Raw genomic sequence first — 24,815 nt, forward strand, 5'->3', positions numbered from 1 at the left:
AAAGATTTTTCATATGGGAAGAGGAGAAGATGGTGTACATAAGTTAGGTAGTTATTTAGCACGTAGAAAGAGAGAATCTTAGCCAGAAATTGTAGGTGACATCTTTGGAGCATTGATACCAGCAGTGGGAATATCTCTGAATGCAAACAAAATTAGAAAGCTATCAACAGTAGTGGATCGCTTGTCAACAAGCACCGCTGGAGGATTTTTATTGGTAAAACACTGAAATGGTTGCCATGCGTGCCATGGTAATGCAAAATCGACTTGCCCTTGATATATTATTGGCCAAAGAGGGTGGAGTCTGTGGAATGCTGAAAGTTCACCATTGTTGTACTTACATTCCAGACGAAAGTAAAGATTTGAAAATTTATATTAAAAATATAACTGAGCTGCATGATGAAATTGCACCACTGGAGGTTGAAAGAGTTTGAGAAAAGATTGGAAAGAAAATATCTTCTATTAAGAATTTCTTAATAAATCTAGGTAGTACATCCTTAGGTAAAATTTCATTTCCATTAACATGTGTGATTTTCTTAGTATTAATATTAAGATTAGGATGCCTCTGTCATAAAAAGAAGAAAATTCAGAAAAGGTTAAAAAGAGAAAATTTAAGAAGAAAGGATAAGAAACAAGAGAGGGAATTTGAAGAAATAGAATTAGAATAAGTAAAGGAAAATATGTATAAGACAGCCAGAAGAGAAGAAATTGGGGAGACTGAGATGTAAAAACGAAAGCAAGAACTAATTTCAACTCCATGAAAAGTAATACAAAATTTTAATGGTGTGGTGATAAAATCACTAAAGGGGGGATTGATGGAGCGGGTAGTACAAAATTTTGTATACCCCCCTAATCTGCATGCCTATACTAACTAGAATAATCTATTAATTGTTATTATTATTATTATTATTATTGGTGGAGAAGTGTGGCTCAATGGTTAGCGCGGCAGACCCTGATGCAGAGGTCTGGCCCGGGACCAGGATTCAATTCCCGCCTCGGTGGCTCTTGGATTCAATTTCCCCGGACCTGATAATTCTCGCCTCGGTGCCTATTCTAATCATGGGTCCCACTGTGCAACTCTGGGCAATAGCTTGCTTAATCTCCACAACGGCCTCCACAGCGCTAGGATGCCTGGCTTCACCTTGGGGGGTGCCCAGGAGTGGACATCTCACAGGAAAACCAGGAAGGGTTCCACAGCGGTATGAATACAGCGCTACGAGACCTCTGGGTAGAAGTGCGCTATACAAGTACAAATACATTTACATTAATTATAATACTATTAATGTGTTTGCATGATAATGAATCAACCTTATTAATATACGAAATATACGTGGGATTTGCATTTTGCATGGCTGAATAATTATTACTACTAAAAATACGTACGCATACTAACAGTAGTATATGTAGTAAATAGAATACTGCATGATAAATGTGGCTATTGTGATGTTTTCGTAATGTCGCACCAGATGACATCAATGGGTGAATATGAACGCTTTAAATGTCGCTATACGCTAGATAATTACAAGCACATAGGGGAATTAGTGAGGGTTTAACATTTTATTAATTGTTTCTATGTATTAATTACTCTTTTGTGTTTGTTTCGCTTAAGTTGTCCTTTGGGCCTAAAGCAAAGATGGCCCCCGACTTAACACGACGCGATGGCCACCATTCCACGAGGTTTTGGGCGAAGTGCGCCTGCACTACAAGTTGTTCCTATGGCCTCGACATGACCCTAGTCTCGCTGTACCCAAGCAAGGCCACGATGGGAAGCCTGCCAAGTACACTAACAATGGACAGACACAAGGAACCGGAAAGATCATTTTTGATGACATAACCTCCTGAACTGTGTGAAACCTCACCGGACGATCCCAACCGACCAATGGGATAAGCCCAAATTTTGTAAAATGCAACATCTTGACATTACTTTTATTATAAAAATGACGGTAGAATTGAGAGAAAGATTCATGCTTCCTTATATATCGTTTCCTTTTGCTGACGGAGACGACGGTGACGCTACGTGACTGCTGCGTTCCTGAACCTTTGACAGACTGAATGCTGCCCATTTCCTTGATGAACTGCGAACTTTATAAAAATTTATGGGCACTGATAGATGCTTGCATGTCTCTGGTCCTTGTCCATCTTTGGGACTGTAGCGTGCCGCATGAAGAACTTTCGAATTCCGACTGATTGACGACTAAATTTGATGACTTAGAGGACGACTAATAGCCAGATTAGGTAAATATGATGTTCTGCGACTTAATAAAATTTAATAGATGGAACTAAATTTCTTGCTATAATTAGATAAACAACTATTGATTAACGGGCACATGTGTTTTGTCATTTATTAAGGGAGGATAGATTAAATCCGAAAGGTGGGTTTTAGCTGGTCTAAATCACCATACTAATCCAACGAAATGATCCATTGATCACGTGGGAGGAATATCTTAATGCTTAGGATTGGGATCTGTAGGGGTAAGGATATTAGTGTATAAATAAATTTCTCTCTATAGGTTATAAGATATTCCTTTCATGTCAGCGCTTGGAACATTTATCTCTCCTGTAAGTACAGGCCAATGAGAAGTGAAGTGTGAATGTTGGTGTTATGGGCCCCACCAATGATTGTAGGAGTGAATGTGTTAATGTGATATTTGGTCTGTGACGAAGGGAGGATATTAGGTACGGGTCTTGTCCTGTTTCCCCGTTTCCCAAGTTTCCGCGCAGCAACAATTATATGTTTGCCCATTTTGCACGCATGTATAATGGACAGGCACACACAGATAGGGAAACTCATTTCGCCAACAAAGTTATCAGTCTGATCTGTGAAATGAGGGCTAAACAGAAACTGCATTGTGCCTTTTGTCCAGAAGTTTCTGGAGTTGGTGAGCAAGTGAATAGCACAATGAAAGTCAAATTAGCAAAAAAGTGCGATTCAACTGACTTGAAATGGACGGAAGCTTTGCCCCTAATTCCAATAACTAATATTGGTGATACCAATGAGCGGGGCACATCCGAAGGAAGTGGCAGCATAGGCAGCAGAGTACCAATAGGAGTAAAAATGTAGGAAAGAATCTGAGATGTGTAGACCACATTCTCTGACTGGGAGTAACAATGAACCCTTGGCCAGAAAGAGAGATATCGTTTAGTTTCTGCACACCAAGAAGGGAGCAGTGTAAAGCCGTGGAACCATCCCAGGTAGTGAGACGCACAAGGGACCCTATTGCTGAAGATGCAGGAAAAGCAACAAAGTGCACCTAAGTGTACTGAAAGACATCCTGCAGCATAGACAAAGGGCAATACAGAGTGCAGCCCTAAAAAGCTCCCTGATTCATGGAGATATAGGTCTATACTTCGTAGCAGCGAAGAGAGGTGGAGATGTCGGAAGAACAGTACCCAAGGTAACATGCATATACACACATATATAAATAAATATATATATATATATATATATATATATATATATATATATATATATATATATATATATATAGCAAAGAAGGGTAAATGAGCCACAGCCATGCAACATGGGTGGTAAAGGAGCACACCTAGAATATAATGGCAGGTGGCATCAGTATTCTAAGTGTGAAAAACACCATGAAAATCTCCCAAGGCGGAGAACGACGCGTATAAGCAAGACGACCCATGACGTATAGACGATTGCGCCAAGTCACAATATCGAACACCATACAACGGCAAGATAAGAGCACCAGGGGATGCATAGAGCCCAAAGGATCTCTAGGCCCACATAACATAAAGCAGAGCTATATAATAGCATACCAGTACCCCACTTGGAGTATGGACACCCCAAACAACGGGGAACACCTCTTAGGGCAAACCACAGTCAGAGGCCAGCCACAACAACCAGTGGAACACTGCCACAGTAGGCTTATTGCCAGCTCAAAACGCATAAGGCATCGAAAGGATGCTAAATGAAAGGGTAAGCATCTTAGAACATGCGAAAAGAAGACCTGCGAAATATAGGCTTACGGCGGAGGGCGAAAGCCCGCAAGGAGACGCCGAACAGCCGATTTGGCATGGGCATCAAAAAAATAAAACCCCATCAAAGGGTAGATCAACAATTCGTTCCCGGATATTCTCCGGGAAGACGCTATCCCGAAGCCAGGCATGGCGCCTCAAGGCAACCGAACCAGCCATAGCTCGGCCTAAGGAATCGGCGGTATCCAAGGCCGAGCGGATCGTGAATTCAGCAAGGTCATGGCCATCACAAAGAAGATGAAGGAGGTCAACACGAGCGCTTAAAGAGGGGTCTGAAAAAAGAGACTCTACAATGTCCCACAATGCAGAGGTAGCCCGAGCCAAGACACACACTGTATTTAGTGAATAAAGGGCAGCACTAGTGGAGGCAAAGATGTTACGACCCCACGACTCAAGCCATCTGGACTCCCTGGAGTGAAGAAGTATTAACTGAGGCAACAAGGGAAGGCAGTTTGCAAAACAAACCCCTGCACGTCTGGGTGAACAAATAAGCAAACTGGATCATGTGGAGCAGGCCGGTGGCGGTGCAAGACAGAACGGGCCACCGGATCACCGGAAGCCGGCCGAGCCCAGGTGCCCAAAAGGGCGTCATAAAGAGAAGCTTCAAAGGGCAGAAGCGGCTCCACATTCCCCGACCCATGAAGGACACCAAGCAGAGGGTCGACAGGCAAGGGGACCGAAGGGGGCTGCATGTTTAGAACACGAGTGGTTAAGGAGACTACTCTAAGTAATGTTGCACCGGCCTCGGTAGCCCTCCGAGGAGGGGACAGCAACTCATCTGTAGGCGAGGGCTGTAAACTGATTCTACCAATACACTGAGGGTGCTACCAATGCCCAAAGGAAGGAAGCCCCATTGACGAATGGGGGTCCTGATGGGGCTCCTGAGGAGGCAGGGATCCTGCCGTGTCCACAAATTCTAAGGGAGGCAGAAGCAAGGATAGATCCAGCGTAGCCAAACATAAAGGCGACGCCAAACTCTCCCCTGAAGCTTCCAGAGAAGAGTCTACAACCTGGCACCGACGCGGCGCAAAAATGACTCCGGTCAGCGCCGACCCTGCTTCGTCAGGCGCCGACTCGGCTCCATCCGGCACGAGTCAGCTCCATCCGGCGCCGATTCCACGTCCACCACAACAAGCCCCGCTTCCGAAGAAGGGGAAGGCGTCGGAGCTGGGAAGGCAATCCTCCGGCACCGCACCGGCGCCGACTCAGCCTCAACCACAACAGGCTTCGACTCTGAAGTAGGAAGCGGAGTCAGGGAGGCGAGCCTTCGGTGCCGGTACGGCGCCGACCTCGGCTCCGGGCAGACAGCCGCCTGTCCGGGGGGCCGAGGTGTGCCGGAAGCAAGGCTTTGAGCACCAGCAACCACCTGTGACGCCACAGGGAGCCCCACGGAACTATGCAGCAGGGGTGCTATGGGTCGCAGAGGGGGACCCAGCCGGCGCCGCACCCTGACGACACCATATCTCCTTCGTCACTGGGGGGCAAGGGCTCAATTTGGTCGGGGACCCCGCAAGTAGCGGAGGCCCCGAGGACGCCCACGGGACAGGAACGGACCCAAGGGAGGTCTGCAGAGCCGCGGCATTGGGTCCGAGTAGCCTCCGCGCCCGGATAGGGCGGATAGGCGACTCTTGGCGGCGCACGTCCTGAGGGCTCCGGGAACTAGTGCCCCCAAAAGCGGAAGTGAGGTCGTGAAGGGGTAAAAGACGTCTCCGGGCCACAGAGAGCAAGCGACACCGCAACTGGAAACCAGAGGGGCCTGCTGGCGATGAGGAGGCTGGAGGACGAGACGACTCCGACCGGGACAGACGAGCCGAAAGGAGCTTCATCCGGCGCTCCCGCCGGGACTTCGGCTTGAGGTGTTGGCAGGTGTTGCAATCTGTCGAGCCGTGGTGTCCGCCCAAACACCACATACAGATAAGATGTGGGTCTGTCGCAGACATTTGCCGCGTACAGGAGGTACAGGTTTTAAAGCCCGAAGGCATCGCACACAGTTCCAGACGCGAAGCGTCAAAAGGGGCCTGAAAACAGGCCAGAGGAACCGCTTACTTCGGATCCGTGTTGCACGCGGAAAATAAGGAAACTGTCGTCAGCGCGCCGGGAGGGACTTATATGACCTCGCTGACATCACGTACGTGGACGACGTCAGGGTGGGGTCGTGTGGCGCCGTCCCACGATGCGCAGAGGTGCTGCTGCAAAGAATTTTCCGGATCCAGTCTGACGCCTGGGGATATTCTAAGTTAAGGAAACTGAGGCTAGATTTCTCTATCTGATATAATTAGTACTGAATATTTGCAGACTAAACAGGCTACCTACTGACGACCAAAACCTAGAGTCCTGGTGAGTATAGGAAACAAATATCTGTAAAATTGACTGTCATCCTACTTCTCAAGTCAGTCATTGATTTGTGGAGAGTAAAATTACAAAAATAGTAATTGTGGTTATTAGACACCACAGGGAACAGTAAAGTTCCTTATGTTTGTGGGTGATGTTTTGGGATTCCTTGGGGTCCTAATAGTATGGTTTCAGAAATTCGGAACACATTACCTATTTGTCAGATGCAAGATAACATAAACAAGTCTGACATCTTGGATCTTATTCTGACACATGATTTATTCTGACAATGATTTGAAGATTTCAGAACTTCTTTCGTTGTCTGCTGGAATCAAATGCGTGTGCAAGAAGCTAGCAGGAATAAACAAATAATGTGGAGAGTGAGTTATCCAGACTTAGCCAAAGAAAATGGAAACACTCTACAATAGTGGAGACATTTACTCGCCTATTTGCTGGACCAAATAATGACTATGTAAAAAGAGGTTACTTGTAGTCCAAGTTTGGCATCGGAGGAACCTTCAGTAAAGTCACAACCGCTTGAGTGATCTACAGTTTTCTGTGTGGATAAGGAGCACTGTGCCATATATATGTTTGTTCATATAATATAACACTGGCTGTGAAGAATATATTTATCAATAGGATGAAAACAGCACTCTGTAGAAGTCTATCAAAAGTGGATTCTTTTTTCCTAAAAAGCCAACGGGTTCATCCGGACAACATTTCAAAACTACATTTCAACATCTTATGTGCAAAGGCAAGATAGTCAGTCAGGTAAAACATGTTCTCACCCTTTTCACTTTTTTATTCTGCCTTTGTACCTAAGGTGTTGCTCCAGGTCCACACAAACAGCGGGAGATCATTCAACCGCTTATGACTATCAATAAAGATCCAACGTACCAGAAGTGAACATTCTCCCAGGATTTCTCTACCACTTGCAGGCCCTATCATCAAAGTTATGGTAACAAGGTGAAACTGAGTAGACTGCAAAAACTCTTTGTACAGTTTATCTTGGAAGGGTGGAAAGCTAGATTCCCTCACAAAATGTTTCAAAATTGTTTCAAATTTAAGATGGTAGCAAGAAGGCTGTTGTGTCATAATGCAGAGGTACATTATGAAACTGCCCAACTAAAATGTGTTAATGAATAGACAAGGGAGTCCACAAACTGAAAATAGGTTGTGCTTGAGCATGCTACATTAAAGGGCTTCTGTTCATTCCAATACCAAACAGACATAAACCACGTCTTTATAACTTGATTGCCACCATGGGGATGGACACGTGGTAAGGTCAACAACAAAATACCCTATTACACTGACTCCAACTTATATAAAGTCAAACTTTTACCGATTCTCTTGTTTAAGGATTTGCTGGTAATGGAAAGGAGGTGGTTTTACCATGATTAGGGATATGTTTGAGTTAGGTAGGTTAACTTATTCCAGGAACACAAAAGAGACATCAAGACAGGTAGGATGGATCCAGAGTTGCCATTTAAAACATACATTTCTTTGGCCACCTGAGGATAAATTGTGGTACTGCACAAGGTACAAATATAACCCACAGGCAGGACCCAATCAGCACACCCATCAAATGAGAGGCAGTTACGTATATGATAAGAAAAGAGGACTAGAGAAGGATAGGGAAAATACCATTCACATCATCTCTTTGCAAAACATAGAGAAGTGCAATTGAAGATACTTGAAGATGGAATTATATTTCAGTAAAGTTAAAAGTGATATCCTCAAACCTTTAAAGGATATACTGGAGCTAATTGCAGAAGTACAGGGCATGCTGCATATTTGATGCAACTGCCCCAGGTTGTTGGATTGCTAGGAACATTTCAGGAAAAGGATTATTAATATTTAAATTATGTAATTAAATGTTATTTTGTAATGATTTGTGACTGGGGGTGAGCGTCTGAAAAGTTTCAGCGCTCCGTCCATCATCTCCATGTGTTTGTTTTGTGCGCCCTAAGTGGTTAGCAGGGTATGCCCAGACGTGGGTCCCTTGCTCACTTTGCCACTGGATTCAAGCTAGCCTGGCTGATGAGGGGTGTTACCCCGAAACCGGTCCCAGGATGCTACTTTCCGGGCCAAGGAAGACCTGGCTTGGCAGTTCGGGTTGGACTGTTCCCATTAGACACAGGGTCAAGACTGATTTGCATAGAGCTGGGTCTGAACTGGGTTGGCGAAGTGAGCTAAAGAACGATGATGTATTCAACCCAGATCTGTGGCTGGGGGTGAGTGTCTGAAAAGTTTCAGCGCTCCGTCCATCATCTCCTTGTGTTTGCTTTGTTTGCCCTAAAGTTAGCAGGGTATGCCCAGACGTGGGTCACTTCCTCACTTTGCCACTGGATTCAAGCTAGCCTGGCTGATTAGGGGTGTTACCCCGAAACCGGTCCCAGGATGCTTGTTTCCGATCCAGGGAACACCTGGCTAGGCAGTTTGGGCTGGACTGTTCCAAGGAGGAACAGGGTCATGATTGAATTGCATATAGCTGGGTCTGAACTGGGGTGGCGAAGTGAGCCAAAGAACGATGATGGATTCAACTCAGATCAGTGACTGGGGGTGAGGGTCTGAAAAGTTTCAGCACTCCGTCTATCATCGCCTTGTGTTTGCTTTGTATTTGTATCACTTGGAAGGTGTCATGGTGCTACAATACACACAGAACTAACAGAGAAGAAAATATGTATTTTCATTCATTAAAAAGCAGTAATCGAAGTCTTTTCCTAAATAGAGTATGGAAGATGATAGTTTTAGGAGGCTAGAGTACCGAGTTTTGAGGCAGTAATGGAAAATGATCATCCCTTGGTTGAGATTTCGTAAAGTAACAATTTAGAGATAGTAGCCTCTGATTTTTTAGATGACGAAGCCCAGACCTCGTCCATATTAGCATTTATGGATTTAAGGACCTTAAAAATAATTACTTTTTGTATCGGCAGCCACTATAAAGCAAATGCAGAGGAGGTAAGTATTGCTATCCGATTTTGAGGAGTCTTAAAAGTAGGTGAAATATGTATTTATGCCTAAATAGAGGCTTTTGCAGTAGTATACACCATGTCAAATCACTGCTTGCCAGCCTGATAAAGTAAGAAGCAGAAAGATGGGCTTAAACGTGCGCACATAGAAGGAGCAGTCTATGGCTACCATAATGACTATGCTGCCCATGCTGAGGTGAGAGTCTATTGTGACTCTGAGACTTTTAACAGCCTTACTAGGTAGGGAAAAGATTCACATGCACTAAACCAGAAGAGTGAAAACCAAATAAAAAAGTATGACTTTTTTGTCAAGGTTTCATTTAAGGCAGTTGTTATCTCTCCAGTCCTTCCATCCCGTTTTTAACTTTGTTTAAGCAATCATTTAGTGTTGTTTGATTGAGGGTTGGTCAATCTAAAGAGTGAGTGTCATCTGCTTAAATGTAAAAGCAGACACTGCTTTCATCCTTATAATCCCTACTGCTAATCCCTCTTTCATACAATGTGGGGCATTACCAAATAGAAGTTTCAACTGAATTTCCCCTTGATATGACAGAGCACTTATTGTCTCACTGTGGGTCTAAAATGAATCTTTAACCAAACCAATGTGGTTGGTGGGATAAGGAACTTTCTAGAGAAGATTAGATTACATACTCTGATTGGATTAATAACTCACTGATAAACAAATTATGGGAATACGGTATACAGCACATAAGAAAGCTAAATAGAGATATTTCCGCAAGCTTCTTTCACTAAGTAAAATCTTTGCAGTTTTTCACCTGGTAAAGAACAGCAACATGGTATTGAGAGATGGACATTCGTAAACAAAGAAGGAGAGAAAGCTATTCCTATCAATATGCAACCCTTTTTCACTTTGTCCAGAAAGGAGTGGAGAGAAAAAAATTCTGTCTTCTGTCTTTTCTTTCCCTATCTATTTCACAGATATTTTCCCTATATATATAGAACACCATCCATGCATCTCATATGCTGCAGCAATATTCTGCCTTAGACATTTGTTAAGGTCAAAATAAAAAGATATTTAGTTGCCAAATGCGTAGTGTTGCTGGTACTAAGCTTTGAAACACATTGCCTTAAACTTTTAAACACTACTAAACATTTCTCTGCTAATATTATTTGAAAGAATGTCTAAGGCATTTGGGAAACTAAAGTGGATAGTGTTTGCCATTCATGTTCTGGCCTTAGTCTCCATTGGCCCCTCACTGTGTGTAATTTTAACTACCCACCCATGCATCAGCACACTACAGACCATATATGTGTAGCTAGATCAGATGTGAAGTCCAAGTGAGACCATCTTTACCAAAAATACATGTAAATTAGGTCACAGACGATGGTCTGAATTGGTTATGAGTCTACTTCTTCAATGCTTAGGTGATACAGGCCTTTGCAGGTTTGCTTTAAAAATATAGTAAAAGAGGGAAAGAGACAGTTGATGCAGTCAAGGGGTGAAGGAAATACCAGGCATTTGTCATCATTACCATTTAGACCACAAAGCTCTAACAACTGAGTCAGAAACAAGGTTATTAAAGGTAAAATGATTATTTGGCTATACATTCAACATTTCACTATAACTTTAGGATATACTTTAAAACATTATAAAATTAAAGAATTCTTTCCTTTTATGATTTTTTCTATGAGATCCCTTTTTAAATGCACATATGCAGGTTTCTCCTTAACCAATGCCATGGAACATGTTAAAGGGATCCATAATGTACCTTTGGAACATTCAATGATGCCCGTACGGCCACCTGTATTTTTATAAGTGCTTAGTGTCATGGTTAAGCTATAGAACAGTATTATGCTATTTTTACCAGGACCTAATGTAGCACCAATAGTGCACTAACATTGTGTGTGAGAAAATAAATCTAACGCCAAGGAGCGCAAAAGTGATTTATATTTGCATTACAGTAATGGTATTGTTCTTAACAGGTGACAAAACCGTTCTTCTCACACAAAGGGTTGCATGTGTTTTTAACAGAGAACAGATTCTCGCACTGTATTTTTCTCCTACCTTATGAAAACCAACTTGATCTTGGAGGGAGCGGTCTTGATTATTGCTGATGCATTTTGGTGGCTTCTTCCAAACAATACCTGATTGTTTATCTGTAATCATACAATAATCTGGTAAGACATTAACATTTTTACTCATACATTTTTCTAAACTGTATTAATATTTGCATTACACACAATGCAAGCAGAGAAAACATCAGTCACACTAGCAGTACTGCAGAATCCGAGTTTCTGGATAGAGGTTATGACAACAATAAAACATAATGGACCAAAATATTGGTATACAGCCTTTAGCATGAACTCTGGATGGAATCTTCCAGGCATTGGCAACAGAGATGCAAAAGGATATCAGTCAATATTACATAACACCCACATCACCAGAGCACACCAATGCAACTCACATCTACTAGTAAACTTTACTGCACATGAAGGGCTGATATCCAGGATATTAACAGTCAGGAGGGGGAATCTGAGATCCAGCTCATCATTGAGGGCCTCTACATATACATTGTGTATGAGTTGGAATCAGGTAATGGGAACTTAATTATCCACTGTCTTTCTATCTATATTAATCCAATTTTTCCATACCTTTGAGCCAGAGAGTTTGTGGGTGTACCCACAATTGTTTTCGAAAGATACTTAACACTATTCTACATTCTTTTTAGGATCCTATGTACCTAATTATTGAAAAAGTCAATGTTAGGGTATTTCAGAGAAGAGAATGTTCCAGTGCACTTCAGTGTAGTACTCGATACACCAGTGCACTAGTTTACATTCATGCAAACAGATAGGACCCAAAGTAACCAATTCTATGAACAAATAAAGTTCAGAAACTCAAGCGTTCATCGAACTTGTATTGTTCAGTTTAACTTATTAATTAATTTTCATATACAAGTTCATCAATTTATAAAACAAAGTGCGCTGTCACTTAATGCAATCACAGAAAACAGGCATGGCGTGTTTCACAGAACAAAGCTGTGCTGTTTCAAAGCACCACCTAAACACATATAACATATATATGACAGTTATATTGAATTACTGGCCTTTTTTTGTTTATGAAATTGCTTGCTATGGGGGGCCTCTCTGCATGCATTAATCCATTAAAAGGCATCCTGTTTTGTTTGTCAGCTATAGCAAGATTTCTGGGAGTAAACTGTAAGAGGGTCAGGTCACATTCTTACAACATGAGGTGACTTCAACCTTTGGACATGAAATTCTGACAAGTATAAACTCCTCCTTTCAGAAACAGTTGTTCTGTTACTGGTTCACATCCATATGACTGAGTTAAGCATTACATTTTCCTCTTTATCTCTTTAAGAACACAAGATGCATAACTTGGCAGAAGCAACATGAGTACTTTAAACAGCACATGACACACGGAATATATTTAATGGAAGGAAAGAACATCATTTTTGTTTTACAATGACCAGCAAAGAGAAGCGTGCACAACTCTCAGAAATTGGATTATTAATTTGGGAGTGGTGTACTAATATCTACTTAATAAACCCACTCTGTTTAGGTCTAAACACATTTCCTAGCCAATCTCTGCTCAACCTTTGGTAGCTATGGAACAATCAGAAGGCAATCCCTAGGTGTGCGTGCTACGTTCAAGCAGTAATAAGTAGTAAAGAACTGAACACGAGAAAATTGGAAAACCAATTTAGACGAATAGAGAAAACTTTTATTAGCAAAAAGGCAGAAAGATCCTCAAAATAAACCTGCGAAAGTTTGTTAAGCAAACAGTGCCATGAAAAAGTAAAGTAGGCAATTAAAAGTCACTGTTCGTAGAACCTAGGCAGAATGTCAGGTCACACACATTAGAACAGAGGTCAGATAAACCAAGCGGGTCGTTCTGGTCAAAGCCAAGTCAAAATCTTCCATTGAGGCAAGGGCCAAGGAAGTCAGCTTTGTTGTCAAGCTTACATTGAAGCCTTTGGTGCCAAACGCTCCATATGGGGCAGATCTTTATTTTGTAGCCAGCGTGGTCGCTTTGTGGGTGAGATAGATCTCCTCGCCCAGTCCAAACATTTACTTTCAGCCTAAGTCACTTTTTTAGGAAGTCAAAGTACTTCAAAGGGCAAGGCTGGAAGCCATAGCAGGGCAGGACTCCCTGAGGCTGGATGTTTTCGCTGACAGATCCTGCTGAACCAGGTTTCAGCACTGCAAAGCACTGCAAAACACTTTGAGCGGTATGAACCTGATTTTCCTGCCCACTTTGAGTGCAACCTCCCAGGGCACACTTCAGCAACTTATTGCAGTCCCATGGAGCTAGAAAAATATTGCTAAGTCCCAACTTTTCAAAACGTCTAGGAAAGTTCCTCCTGTTCAACATTGTTTGAGACAGGTATTCTACAGGGTCTAGTCCTCAGTAATCAGGGGGACCCTCTTGGAAACAGGATAACTTCTGTTCTTTGTGTCCCTGGAGCAGGAAAACAAGGATCTTTAAGTACTTAAGCTCTTGTGTGAGTCCTCTTCATCCATCAGGGACCTGGAGTCTTCTTTGTCAACCTAATGTAAGGTGTTAACTATGCACACCTTTTAGGCTTCATTTTATGTCTGACTACTGAATTTATCTCTGTTAAGAATGATACACCATTGCTGCATTTTGCAGCTAAGCCACATTTAATCTATTTCAGGTTTTCTTTTTCAAGTGATATTAATGTGGCCACCAAACCTAAAACAAAAAGAGCAATGTCATACAAAAAAACCTCAGATAATACTTCCTCCTAGCCTATTACAATTATTCACAAGATAAGAAACACTGAGCCCTTACAGTGAACTTGGATCCCTTAATGAGTTATAAATAGCATCAGAGTCGGCTCCATTAAAACTGACCTGCTCTTATTTATTAGTTAATACATACCCATTCTTGGATCGATATTCTATGTTTTCTTTACTCAATTTTAATAAAATATCATTTAGTACATCATGTTGGTATAACCAGAAATGTGAGGTACAGGTCTCCCAGTATGATAATGGGAAAATAACAATCCAGAACTTCAATGTCTTCCCCACATTGTTTAATATCCTGAAGGCTCTAAATGCTTAACACGAATTCTAAAAAAAAACACTCATCCATCTGCCTAGATTATGATTAAGACCTACATACCCCCAGAGAATGTAACCAGACAGTATAATTCCAGCATAAGTCAAGGTATTCTTGGACCATATCTTGGAACAAAACTACACTTGCAATGACACAGACTGAAATGCAGTAATGGGCCGAACCACAGGCTCCCAGTAGACACTAATATCCCTCAATACATCTTCTCCCTATCAACAAAGCTCACAGTTCTGTTACACCAAACCAGCAGTACACAAACTGACTCTTCACTGAAGAACTCGGCACACATAGCCATATCCACATGAGGAGTATAATTACTTGTCTCATACTTCATTACAGCAACTTACTATTGAACAGAACTCAAACGTTTTTTCAACTCGCAAGACATCAGATTTCAGTTGAATCATCAGCATGAGATGATACAAGATCTGTAAACCCCACTCTCCAAATCTTTCCCATAAGTGCTCTCCTCTCAGAGACTGCCCACATGACCCCGCTACAGTTTACTCAGCATCCCTAATCCTGAGAAGCACAACATGCACACTGAACCCAAAGCATTAGAGCTTTCCTCCCTGAACATTAACCTCTCTACACACCTACATACTCTGTTTTCACCAATCCAATATCTCATCCTTCTAGCAAAATGCACAAGTTACTACTTGTGTAACGATATATCTGTAAGAGACATTAGTGATAGATTCCTTACCTTAGAATATCCCCAGACATTAGACTGGATCCCGAAAGTTTTAATGTTAGCAGTACCCCTGCGCGTCAGTAGGTGGCATCGTGCGGCTCCACGTCCGTCGCTGGCGTCGTATGCGCAGAGATGACGTCACGGTGAATACTTAGGCACCACCCATGCGCGCTGACGTCAGTTCTGTACACAACTTTCCGCGCCAGGAACGCAGAGCAATGCTAGAAACTGGCCACTGGTGCCATGAAACTAGGGCCGTGAAAGGGATGACCTTAACCCTAGAAATAAGTTTGCAGAACGGGGAGGATGGGTGGGGCGGTAAGGAATCTATCACTAACTAATGTCTCTTAGAGATATATCATTACACAAGTAGTAACTTGAGCATCTGAAAGAGACACGTTAGTGATAGATTCCTTACCTTAGAATAGATACCCCAGCAATACCAACCCCGGTGGTGGGTCTACGAATAGATTACACCAGAAAGTCACTGAGAACAGAACGGCCAAAGAAGCCGTCTCGCTGGACTAGAGGCAGTAATGCTTGGTAAACGTGTGCAGTGAAGCCCAAGTAGCTGCCTGACAAATATCCTGCAAGGGGACGCCGCGTCCCAAGGCAGTAGTGGCCGCCGTCGCCCTGGTAGAATGGGCATGCAGCTCCACAGGAGGCTCCTTCTTAGCCAGCGAGTAACACCCTTTGATGCACAGAACGACCCACCGAGAGATGGTCTGTTTGTGCACGGTCCGACCTTTTTTGGCACCCCCGTAGCCAACAAAGAGCTGGTCATCCACCCAGAACTGTTGTGTGCGCTTCAGATAGAACGAGAGCGCACGTTTTGGGTCCAGACGGTGGAGCCTCTCTTCCTCTTTTGAAGGATGCGGAGGCGGAAAGAAGGTGGGCAAAGTGATGGTCTGCCCGATGTGGAAGGGCGTGACAACCTTTGGCAAGAAAGAAGGACAGGTCCTTAAAACCACCTTGTCCGGATGAACACAAAGGAAAGGAGGTTTAGAAGAAAGAGCCTGGAGCTCACTCACTCTTCTGGTAGAGATGATAGCTACCAGGAAAGCCGTCTTTAGAGTGAGAAGACGTAAAGGACAGTTATGAAGGGGCTCAAAAGGAGCACACATCAGAAAGGTCAAAACAATATTCAAGTCCCATTGAGGCATTATGAAAGGCATGGGAGGAAATGTGTGTGCAATGCCCTTCAGGAAACGGTTAACAACTGGGGACTTAAAAAGAGAAGGCTGTTCTGGAAACCTTAGAAAGGCGGAGATGGCCGAAAGATAACCCTTGATAGTGCCCAGAGCAGAGCCCTTCTGGGCCAAGGATAGCAAGAACAGAAGAACCTCAGAAAGAGGGGCAGAAAGGGGATCCACAGACCTCGCTGTGCACCATGCCACAAACGTGTTCCACCGGCAGGCATATACCGTCTTAGTGGAGGGACGCCTGGCTGCCAGAATGACATCACAGACTTCGGGAGGAAGATTGAAAGCTGTCAACTGTCGCCGCTCAATCTCCACGCATGGAGGTGGACGCTGGACAGGTTCGGGTGGAGGACAGTCCCCTGCTGCTGCGACAGAAGATCCTACCGAAGCGGCAGTCGAATCGGGGGAGCGACCGCCATGCTGAGTAGCTCGGGATACCAGTATCTTCGTGCCCAATCCGTAGCCACAAGCATGACTTGGGCCCGGTCACGCCGAATCTTCTTCAGCACTCTGGGCAGAAGTGGTATAGGCGGAAAGGCGTATAACAGACCGCAATTCCACTCACGACGAAAAGCGTCGCCGAGCGAGTGCCGCCTTGGAAATTCCGACGCACAGAACTGATTACATTGCGTGTTCTCTTACGTGGCGAAAAGATCTAACCAAGGCTCTCCCCACTGCAGAAAGAGACCTTGCACCACGTCTGAGTGCAGAAGTCATTTGTGATCCATCAAGCACTGGCGGCTGAGCTCGTCCGTCCTGGCATTCAGAAAACCTGCCAGGTGTTGAACCACCAAGGTAATGCCTTGATGTTCCAGCCATGACAGAGGCGCAAAGTCTCCTGACATAGGGTCCACGACCCCACCCCACCCTGTTTGTTGCAATACCACATGGCGGTGGTGTTGTCCGTGAACACCTGCACCACACTTCCCCGGAGAGAGGGAAGGAATGCCTTCAGTGCAAGTCGGATCGCCCGCAGCTCCAAAAGGTTGATATGGAGCCGGGACTCCGCCAGAGACTAAAGTCCTCTGATCTCCGCCTCTCCCAAGTGGCCTCCACATCCCAGGAGGGACGCAGCCGTCACCACTGTGTGCTCCGGTTGGGGAAGGTAGAGGGATCTGCCATTGACTCAATCGCGATTCGTGAGCCACCACTGCAATTGTCGTGCAGTGCCCTTCGAGATCAGGACATGATCGGACAGGTTTCCCTGATGCTGTGCCCACTGGAACTTCAGGTCCCACTGCAGAGCCCGCATATGCCACCTGGCATGTTGCACCAGTAGGATGCAGGAGGCCATCAGGCCGAGGAGCCGGAGGGTCACCCCGACTGAAACCCGGGATAGAGGCTGAAAGATTGGAATCAGAGCCTGAATATCCCGGACTCGCTGTTCGGGAGGATAAACCCGAAAGAGCGTCGAATCCAAAACCGCTCCGATGAAGGGGAACTTCTGAGAGGGACTCGGGTGCGACTTCGGCACGTTGATGGAGAACCCCAGCAAATGCAGTTGGTCGGCGGTAGTATGGAGGTGGGAGACGACTGCCTGGGACGAGCCCGCCTTCAACAACCAGTCGTTGAGGTAGGGGGAAGACTGACACCCCTGACCTGCGCAGATGAGCTGCGACCACCGCCATCACTTTGGTGAACACACCTGGTAAGGTCGAAGGGGAGCACGGCAAATTGAAAATGCTCGTGGTCTACCGTGAACCGCAGGTAACGCCGGTGGGCCGGCAGGACGGGTATGTGAAAATATGCGTCCTGCAAGTCCAATGCTACCATCCAGTCTCGAGGGTCGAGGGCAGCCAAGACCTGAGCCAGAGTCAACATCTTGAACTTCTCCTTCCGGAGGAAGCAATTGACGTTCCTGAGGTCCAAGATGGGGCGCAGGCCCCCTTTGTCCTTCTTGGAGACAAGAAAGTAGTGGGAATAACAACCACGTCCTACTTCTGGCCCAGGAACGCGTTCGATGACCCCTTGGCCAAGAGGGCCGTGACTTCCTGCTGGAGAGTTGTCAAGTGTTCCCCCGACATGTGGTAGGACTGAGGTGGCATGGCTGGAGGGGTGGACTGAAAGGGAACGGAGTACCCCTTGCGGATGATCTGCAACACCCACTCTTTCCGATGTGACAGCGTGCCAGTGGGGGAGGTGATTGCGGATCCTGCCACCCACTGGCGTGGGGTGCTCCACAAAAATCGGATTAGGAAGGTTTGGAGGTAGAAGCAGCGGGGGCAGACTGACCCCCACGCTGATTGCCAGACCCGCCCCTCCGGAAGCCGCGTCCGCGGCCACGCTGCAGCTGGGTCTGCACAGGCTTGCTGAAGGAACGCGCCTGGGAGCCCCTGCCGTTGCCAAGAAAGAAACGAAAACCAGGAGTGGCTGGGCTTTTCATGTAAAGATCTAAGGCCTTGGCCGTAGCCCGTGAGTCCTTAAAACGCCTTATCGCCAAACAGGCGGGTGCCATCAAAGGGCATGTCCATGAGTGAGCTTTGTACATCTGGCGATAACTCTGTAGATCTCAACCAGGCGCCTCAGTCGTAGCAATGGCTCTACCCAGTGAGTCTGCGGTGTCCAAACCACACCGAATGGCGAACCTAGCCGCTACCTTACCCTCGGCCACAGCTTGAGACAGCACAGCTTGGGCCTCCTCACGACACTGAGGCAACACCTGTGCAACGGCATCCCACACTGCATGGGAATAGCGGCCCATGAGACATGTGGTGTTCGCTGACCGCAGCCCTAAGCTGGTCGAAGAGAACAACCGCTTGCCGAACTGCTCCAGCTTCTTAGATTCCTTATCCGGCGGAGCCGTGGGAAAGGCACTCTGTGATGTCGAAGCTTGGATGACCAAGCTCTCGGGCGTAGGATGAGTGGTCAGAAAGGCAGGGTCACCCGGCGCCAGGCGATGACGCCTGGCGACATTCTTATCCACGGGCCCCTGTGGCTGGCCGCGACCAAGTGCCCAGCAAGACGTCAGTGAGGGCGTCATTAAAGGGCAGCAGGGGCTCCGACGAAGTGGACGCCATCTGGAGCACCTCAGTGAGGAGATTCGTTTTCAGGGCCACCGTAGGTAGATCAAGGTGGAGGACCTCAGTGGCCTGACGAAGCACCATCGTGTACGAGGCGCCCTCCTCCATGGTAAGCGGAGGAGAGGCAAACCCCGGGTCAGAGGAGAGATCGAGGCCGCCGGCCTCCTCTAACTCGTCCGCCCAGTCCTGCTCAGAATCACACTGACGAGCGAGCGGGATCCCTCCCAGTCATCCTCCTCCTCCGGAGAGAGGGAAGGAATGCCTTCAGTGCAAGTCGGATCGCCCGCAGCTCCAAAAGGTTGATATGGAGCCGGGACTCCGCCAGAGACTAAAGTCCTCTGATCTCCGCCTCTCCCAAGTGGCCTCCACATCCCAGGAGGGACGCAGCCGTCACCACTGTGTGCTCCGGTTGGGGAAGGTAGAGGGATCTGCCATTGACTCAATCGCGATTCGTGAGCCACCACTGCAATTGTCGTGCAGTGCCCTTCGAGATCAGGACATGATCGGACAGGTTTCCCTGATGCTGTGCCCACTGGAACTTCAGGTCCCACTGCAGAGCCCGCATATGCCACCTGGCATGTTGCACCAGTAGGATGCAGGAGGCCATCAGGCCGAGGAGCCGGAGGGTCACCCCGACTGAAACCCGGGATAGAGGCTGAAAGATTGGAATCAGAGCCTGAATATCCCGGACTCGCTGTTCGGGAGGATAAACCCGAAAGAGCGTCGAATCCAAAACCGCTCCGATGAAGGGGAACTTCTGAGAGGGACTCGGGTGCGACTTCGGCACGTTGATGGAGAACCCCAGCAAATGCAGTTGGTCGGCGGTAGTATGGAGGTGGGAGACGACTGCCTGGGACGAGCCCGCCTTCAACAACCAGTCGTTGAGGTAGGGGGAAGACTGACACCCCTGACCTGCGCAGATGAGCTGCGACCACCGCCATCACTTTGGTGAACACACCTGGTAAGGTCGAAGGGGAGCACGGCAAATTGAAAATGCTCGTGGTCTACCGTGAACCGCAGGTAACGCCGGTGGGCCGGCAGGACGGGTATGTGAAAATATGCGTCCTGCAAGTCCAATGCTACCATCCAGTCTCGAGGGTCGAGGGCAGCCAAGACCTGAGCCAGAGTCAACATCTTGAACTTCTCCTTCCGGAGGAAGCAATTGACGTTCCTGAGGTCCAAGATGGGGCGCAGGCCCCCTTTGTCCTTCTTGGAGACAAGAAAGTAGTGGGAATAACAACCACGTCCTACTTCTGGCCCAGGAACGCGTTCGATGACCCCTTGGCCAAGAGGGCCGTGACTTCCTGCTGGAGAGTTGTCAAGTGTTCCCCCGACATGTGGTAGGACTGAGGTGGCATGGCTGGAGGGGTGGACTGAAAGGGAACGGAGTACCCCTTGCGGATGATCTGCAACACCCACTCTTTCCGATGTGACAGCGTGCCAGTGGGGGAGGTGATTGCGGATCCTGCCACCCACTGGCGTGGGGTGCTCCACAAAAATCGGATTAGGAAGGTTTGGAGGTAGAAGCAGCGGGGGCAGACTGACCCCCACGCTGATTGCCAGACCCGCCCCTCCGGAAGCCGCGTCCGCGGCCACGCTGCAGCTGGGTCTGCACAGGCTTGCTGAAGGAACGCGCCTGGGAGCCCCTGCCGTTGCCAAGAAAGAAACGAAAACCAGGAGTGGCTGGGCTTTTCATGTAAAGATCTAAGGCCTTGGCCGTAGCCCGTGAGTCCTTAAAACGCCTTATCGCCAAACAGGCGGGTGCCATCAAAGGGCATGTCCATGAGTGAGCTTTGTACATCTGGCGATAACTCTGTAGATCTCAACCAGGCGCCTCAGTCGTAGCAATGGCTCTACCCAGTGAGTCTGCGGTGTCCAAACCACACCGAATGGCGAACCTAGCCGCTACCTTACCCTCGGCCACAGCTTGAGACAGCACAGCTTGGGCCTCCTCACGACACTGAGGCAACACCTGTGCAACGGCATCCCACACTGCATGGGAATAGCGGCCCATGAGACATGTGGTGTTCGCTGACCGCAGCCCTAAGCTGGTCGAAGAGAACAACCGCTTGCCGAACTGCTCCAGCTTCTTAGATTCCTTATCCGGCGGAGCCGTGGGAAAGGCACTCTGTGATGTCGAAGCTTGGATGACCAAGCTCTCGGGCGTAGGATGAGTGGTCAGAAAGGCAGGGTCACCCGGCGCCAGGCGATGACGCCTGGCGACATTCTTATCCACGGGCCCCTGTGGCTGGCCGCGACCAAGTGCCCAGCAAGACGTCAGTGAGGGCGTCATTAAAGGGCAGCAGGGGCTCCGACGAAGTGGACGCCATCTGGAGCACCTCAGTGAGGAGATTCGTTTTCAGGGCCACCGTAGGTAGATCAAGGTGGAGGACCTCAGTGGCCTGACGAAGCACCATCGTGTACGAGGCGCCCTCCTCCATGGTAAGCGGAGGAGAGGCAAACCCCGGGTCAGAGGAGAGATCGAGGCCGCCGGCCTCCTCTAACTCGTCCGCCCAGTCCTGCTCAGAATCACACTGACGAGCGAGCGGGATCCCTCCCAGTCATCCTCCTCCTCCGCCGCAGGCAGGACAGGCTGCGGCGGCAGGGCAGGGACCGGGGAAGGAACAAACGGTGCCAGACGGGTCCAAACCGGTGCCGTGTCCAAGTGCGGATCCCAGGTAGGGACAAAAGTGTCCGAGAACCGGGGAAGGGGCGGGACAAATGGTACCCACTGTGGCGCCGGAGGCAGAGCAGAGGGTGGCGCTGGGGCCAGAGCCGGCAGCGTGGGACCCTGTGGCACTGTGGCCAGAGCCAGCGTTGCAGGATCCAGCTGCGCCGGAACCGCCGGCACCAACAGGGTCCAGACACAGGACCGCGGGCCCGAGGGTGCGCCGGCGGGAGCCCGAGGCCTAAACAGGCGGTCCAAGGTGGCAAGAAATGTTTGCACCTGAGCGGGAGTCGCCGACGGACCCGGACTGGTGGGTAGGCCGTGGGACCCCCAGACTCCGAAGAAGCCGCAGGGGCAGAACCCCTGTCCCCCTCGTCCGCATCCGGGGATTGACGGGGGGACGTCGGAGAGCGACAATGCTTCTTCAACTTCTTTTTGTGTTGTCTCTTACCCGAATCCGAGGGTGAAGACTTGGAGCCTGAGGAGCGATGATGGTGGCCCTGCGAGCGTTCCCTGGAGCGGCCCCTGGATCGCGAATGGCGCGTGGACGAGTGCCGGACTTCAAACAGCTTCCGGCGCCGCTCCCTCAAGGCCTTCGGGGCCATGGCCAAACAGTCCATGCAGGCCCGGGATTCGTGGTCGCTCTCCAGGCAATAGAGACAGACGTCGTGGGGGTCCGCCACCGACATATTGCGCCGGCAGGCCCCACAAGACTTAAAACCAGGCATCCCTATGACACCAACTCAAACTTACAGGAGACAAAAAGTCTCAAAAAGATAGTCAAAAAGAGACTAAGGTAAGTGCTCTAACCGGATCTGCGCTTACTGGCGCGGAAAAAGGAAGAACTGACGTCAGCGTGCATGGGTGTTGCCTAAGTAGTCTCCGTAACTTCATCTCGGCGCATACTATGCCAGCGACGGACGCGGAGCCACACAACGCCACCTGACGCGCAGGGGTACTGCTAACGCAAAAACTTTCCGGATCCAGTCTGACGCCTGGGGATATTCTAAGGTAGGAATCTATCACTAACGTGTCTCTTTTAGATCTCCAGAACCAAAAGTCCTAGATACAATTTAAGGTTAATTTACCCAAGTACCTATAGAATAACCACTCTTAATTCGGTGATCCATCTTCTGTGCATCATATCAAAGCTGCCTTCCTGAACAGTAGGTATGTGGTGTCTAATGCAACTTCAATATCTACCTTCTTCCCAGACGTTGACCATGATGCAATTGCACTCACATAAACCAGGCTCTGCTCATTCTTCATTTCACTATGTCCATTAGAATACAACATCCTATTATGAAGGAACTCCTGCAGCACCATCATTGAGTCCAACCTCTCCTGAAATTATTGGCGCGTCACTGCTTGAAACACTGTATGAAGAAAACAAAGATTGCTGGAGCCTGTGCTTCTAGGATTACAATGTGATGCCTGTTTAGACTGGCACAAGTTGCCCAAGATACAGACAGATTTGTTTGTGGTGCAACTTTGAGAGAAAGCGGAGTTCATACGTGCAAAATATACATGGTGGCTTGAGATCAGATGGTTCTTTTGAGTTTCCTACACATCTGGGAACACGATGGTACGAACCTGTGGCCTTTGACCTGATTGTGTGAAACATACGTTAGAATAATTTGAAAAAAACCTGCACTCAATGTCAGTCTATGGGCTCTCAATCTTCATTTAAATTTTGCGCCCTGAAGAAGTCCCTATTCTTTTGGGACGAAAAGTGTTAGCTGTATCTTTGTCTACTGTTTTAACACAAGCAAAGAAATAAAGAACAAATATGTCTAACAGATATGTTGTGATACTTCATTGATAATGTATAAACTTTCCTGTAACTATGGTCTCCTATTGGGATATTAGGCTCTCCGTATAAAATCTTTTGTCTATGTACATTTATGTTTGAGTGCTTCTCCCTCTTGCTGTGTAATATTGACAAAAAGACGTTGTCTGGGGCAGCAGTTTAATGAGTCAGTGATCTCCATGACTCACCTGCCCTAAGAATATTAAACAACGTTAGGTGGGTCCTATGATATCCCAACTTGACAACTGCTGACCAATGGACAGGTCACCTGCACGGACACCTGATGTGGTAGCGTGGGAGACTCGAACCTGAAACAAACAGGTCATTTAAATTCTCATGATCTGGGGTATCAGCAGGAAAACAGTAACATTATTATTTAGGAGCATGTTTATATTGTGCAGGGCCTCATTGGGTTGTGTTAATAAACTGTGGTCCAGTGATACTGGAAAAGACTTCATGGATAATGAAAGCAGAAGCAGAATTGTAGTGGTCTACATGGAAACGTATATCAGAATTCAAGATTCAAGTTATGAAGCTTTCTAACTTACACATCATATTCTTCACCCATCCCATCTGCAACAAACAAATAACTCCCAGCCAGGATATTGCCACAGGTGTAAATCAGATGAGGTTTGCTTTTTCCACATGGTGTGGAGGTGACCTGTAGTTCAAGGACTTTGGGTGTAGGTGAACATGAAATCCAGGTGTTACAGTTAAACGTGATTTAGCCTGAGGCTTGCTCATTAGGTATCCCTGATCACATAAGAAAATTAAACAAACCTGTAGATTCTCAAACTTAGCATTCTTATTGGCTATATGTATAGTAGCTATGACCTTTGTGTGCCATGACAGTCCATTCAAGTACCAAGATTGGTGCAGAGTACCATAAGGGATTGTATTCAGACTTCACAGAGTAGAGTAGACTCTTACAACTTGTATTGTGCAGACCGATACCGGGCACCAGTCAGAATATTGAGTATTTATGTTCAATGTCTACTAAGTAAATTGCCTTTGTTATGCTGGTCAGTTGGATACAATA

The 24,815-nt window shown here is 47.0% G+C and overlaps 1 protein-coding gene across 12 annotated transcripts in view; it reads right to left on the minus strand.

Moving 5' to 3' along the window:
• PATJ (PATJ crumbs cell polarity complex component) overlaps positions 1-24,815 on the minus strand; it is a 1,359,209-nt gene that overhangs the window by 489,494 nt on the left and 844,900 nt on the right. For all 12 annotated transcript variants that reach the window (XM_085602445.1, XM_085602441.1, XM_085602446.1 and 9 more), the window contains one exon: positions 11,320-11,411. In XM_085602445.1, the coding sequence (XP_085458571.1) occupies positions 11,320-11,411 (92 nt within the window). The remainder of the gene's footprint in view (positions 1-11,319; positions 11,412-24,815) is intronic.

The sequence above is a fragment of the Triturus cristatus genome, chromosome 4_2, assembly GCF_964204655.1.
Source record: "Triturus cristatus chromosome 4_2, aTriCri1.1, whole genome shotgun sequence".
In the NCBI taxonomy this organism is placed as follows: domain Eukaryota; kingdom Metazoa; phylum Chordata; class Amphibia; order Caudata; family Salamandridae; genus Triturus; species Triturus cristatus.